Consider the following 3,419-nt stretch of genomic DNA (forward strand, 5'->3'; position numbering starts at 1 on the left):
TCTCTTTATGGATTTCTAACCGTCAATGAATGTAAAAATGTGGCCAGCCTGTAGCACACAGGGCCTGGGTATATTGTCCCAAACAACTAGATGCTTTTTCCACGTCAATCTCTGAACCCAAGATTTTGATACAAATTCCTATAATTGCAAGTTATGAAAATTGAGTTAACTTTTCTATATTTGAATCAGAAGCAGGGTAAATAATCTAAAAGATTTAAAAAATCAAACCATACCATAATTATTAGAAGCACCGTAAGAAAAGGGAGAGAATCCAGTGAAACCTCCGGCTCCGTATCCTTCATAATCATCATCGTCATCATCATCATAATCATCTTCTGCAACTTGTCGGCCATATTTATATTTACGTACTAGAAATAAAACAGGATAGTTATTAGTCTCTATATAATGATATATATGATATAACATAAAAATGTAAAGAATTATGAACCACGCCCGATTGTACCAAAAATAAATTCATGTTATCCTGTGAAGCGTCGGAAGGAAACATCATAAACACAGCTTTGTCACAAGGTTACATTATATATTGCAGGGTTTTTAAAGAAGTTTTCTAAATTTCTCATATTACTAGATGTAATGGTATATTTTAACTTACCAGACATACTAAGATCTTTGGTCTCACTAGTTTCACTGTTACATTTCGGACATGGCAGCCCCACCCCACCCTTATCATATTTCACACCCTTTCTTCTAATATGGGTATCACAGAAACATATCTGAAAAAATAACAATATACATCACTAGCAAGGAGAAACACAAATTTTAATAGGGGGCCCAAGAGCATCAGCCTGAACAACATTTGCATCTCTTATGTCCTGCTGCTCCCCTAGTCCTAAAAGTGAGAGTTTTCAACTTTCAGGCTGAACTTTGACATGACTGTGTTTCATCTCTCAAGGAGCTTTGAATCAGAAATAACATTACCGGTATTTTAGTTGCTTACCTTACATCTTAAACAGGAATATTGACCTAATTTGTTACATGCTACACCTGAAATATTATTGAAATAAAATACAAACACAGTTAATAAAACAATTCAAAAATATTGAAGCATTAGGGACCTTTTATCAATCATGATCAATCATGTGGGTTTGCTAAACTAAGATTAAGGGTCTGGGCCAGGATTGAACAAAACAAAACCTACATTCTATCATCATATAGAAACATAAGAGGCTGTCAGACTGCTATCCCACAATTCATCAATGGTATTCAGATACAAATTACACATGGGTTGCTCAGATTGGTTAAAAATGACCTCATTAGAACAGGACTGTGGTAGAAAACTTGTTAGATGACAAATGAGATGTAAATATACGACAGCAAAAAAAGAAACTAAACTGAAATCCAATTTAAAATTGAGCAGAGCCGAACAATATAAACCTACATTTATAATTCTCTGATTCGAGAACCTGGCAACTGGCTTGATGTTCAAACTGGTCATCTTCACACAGGAATCCTCGACAAAACGAACACTGAAATATCCTTCCACCATGTTCCCAGACTCCTCGGTTACACTCAATACATTCTCCATTAGTCAGAGGACACGTACAGGCATGGGTAGTCAGACATTTTCTCCCGTGACACACCCATGCTTCACAAAAATCACACACAGCTCCCTGAAATACATACAAAATCATGGCTATATGCTGGTCATCGTCACAATGGTCAAGGTATAACAAACTTCCTCTTATACCTCGACTCCAATAGCCACTGTTCATGTAGCAAGAAACACAGCAATTTGCAGCGATATAGCCAATCATAGACCTGGACAGAATGACTGTTAACATTATGGCTAATTATTTATAGATTTTCTGTCGGGGGCTCTGATCAACTGTATTCACTAGCATAAAATCCAATCAAATCACTGCATTTACAAAAAAGGTGGCTCTTTATAGTCAAGGTATAAGTCGAAGTTCATCGTGAAGATTGGGGGGAAAGATGAATAATAAACTCGACTTACCACCATACCCATTCCTGTTGTATATTGACCAGGGTGTTTTACCACACAGTCTCCTGATTTCAGCAAACATTTTTGTTTTCCACATTGCCCACAGACAGGTAGTCTCTGTAATGATCCACAAAAATAACAGAATGCTCTATTTTTCTGATTTCTACAATAGAATAAGAATTATCTATTACTTTCCACACAAGAAAAATGATAAAATGTGTGTGATTGTGTTTTATTATTGTAGTAAATTGATGTTATTGCCCAGTTGAATAACCTTTGATATTGACTGACATTTCAATATACATCATAAAGTTATACATTGTTACAGTTGATTCATATTCCACAGTTGTTAGAGCATTGTTATAACTGATGTGTAATAGTACATGTCAGTTTTAAGTTTGCCTTCTTTGATTAAACATGTCTTTTTAACTGTTCTGATTTCTTGACAATGTAAGATGACTTAATTTGTTAATGACTTAATAATATACTAAGAAGCAAATATATAACAATTATCAAAGGGGTGTGTGATATAAAATTTTTATTCTGACACAATTCTGTCCTCTAAGAGACCACCTCCATTAGGAGACAAGTTTTCCATTATTCCCTTGAGTGGTCTCTTAATACAGTTCCTACTGTGGGATTACACAAACCTAAGCCATAGTCTCCCATTATACTCACCGTTTACACTGGTCACATTCCTGTAAAGAAAAATAAAATAAAGTCAATCAATAATGAATTTACAAGGGTTGAAAATGTATGATGGACAGGGACAAGAAAATGAAACGATGGCTCATCTCAGGTAGGCTATGTGTCGACAAGTGTTTCGTACTGCTGCATAAAATCCTCGACAAGGTAGTTTTATAAATCAGAAAAATACATTTAACCCATGTCCTGTTTCCAAATAATCTCCACTTCTTTGGTCTGGTTCATGAACATTAATCTAAAAAAAAAATTGAAAGTTTAGAAAATGTTTTCATGTACCATCATTGCATTGCAAAATCTATCAGCCAATTCTCTCTGAAACTGAGCATTTTTTATGTCCTTCTGTCGCTCTTTTTGTTTGTCTGCCTTTTTCTTCGCCCCAGTCTTTTTCTTGGGCATCTTGAAAGTTGATTTTAACGTCAATATTTAGAAAAACTTAGCAGACATCTCAAAACATCCATGTGGCTCTTGAGAATATCCCAGTTATCCAGACGGAATTTGTATAGAAAATATAACTGACGTTTTGGTCTGGAAAATGAGTTCGAAAGGTTTGAACGTACCAGACTTTTTTACAATGTACATTTCAATTGCAGACAAACCGTCTGGGTAATCGTGTTCAGGAATTATTTACGGAAGTGATAAATTACGCATGCGTACAGATTGTAGCCGGACGTCCATCTTGGTTGTTTCTCTGTTTGCCTTCAAGGATTTGTTTGACATTCTGGATTAAAAAAAGCAGAAAACATCAATGTAG

At 35.2% G+C, this 3,419-nt stretch overlaps 1 protein-coding gene across 1 annotated transcript; it reads right to left on the reverse strand.

The window, feature by feature from the left end:
• Positions 1–222: 222 nt before the first annotated feature.
• Positions 223–3,064, reverse strand: LOTGIDRAFT_132718 (hypothetical protein; the record flags this gene model as incomplete). Its single annotated transcript, XM_009067172.1, has 7 exons — positions 223–368; positions 614–734; positions 959–1,005; positions 1,400–1,631; positions 1,976–2,126; positions 2,642–2,661; positions 2,945–3,064. The coding sequence occupies 7 exons, from the start codon at positions 3,062–3,064 to the stop codon at positions 223–225; spliced, it is 837 nt and encodes a 278-aa protein (XP_009065420.1).
• Between the last annotated feature and the right edge of the window lie 355 nt (positions 3,065–3,419).

This window comes from Lottia gigantea (genome assembly GCF_000327385.1).
Source record: "Lottia gigantea unplaced genomic scaffold LOTGIsca_80, whole genome shotgun sequence".
NCBI lineage: Eukaryota > Metazoa > Mollusca > Gastropoda > Lottiidae > Lottia > Lottia gigantea.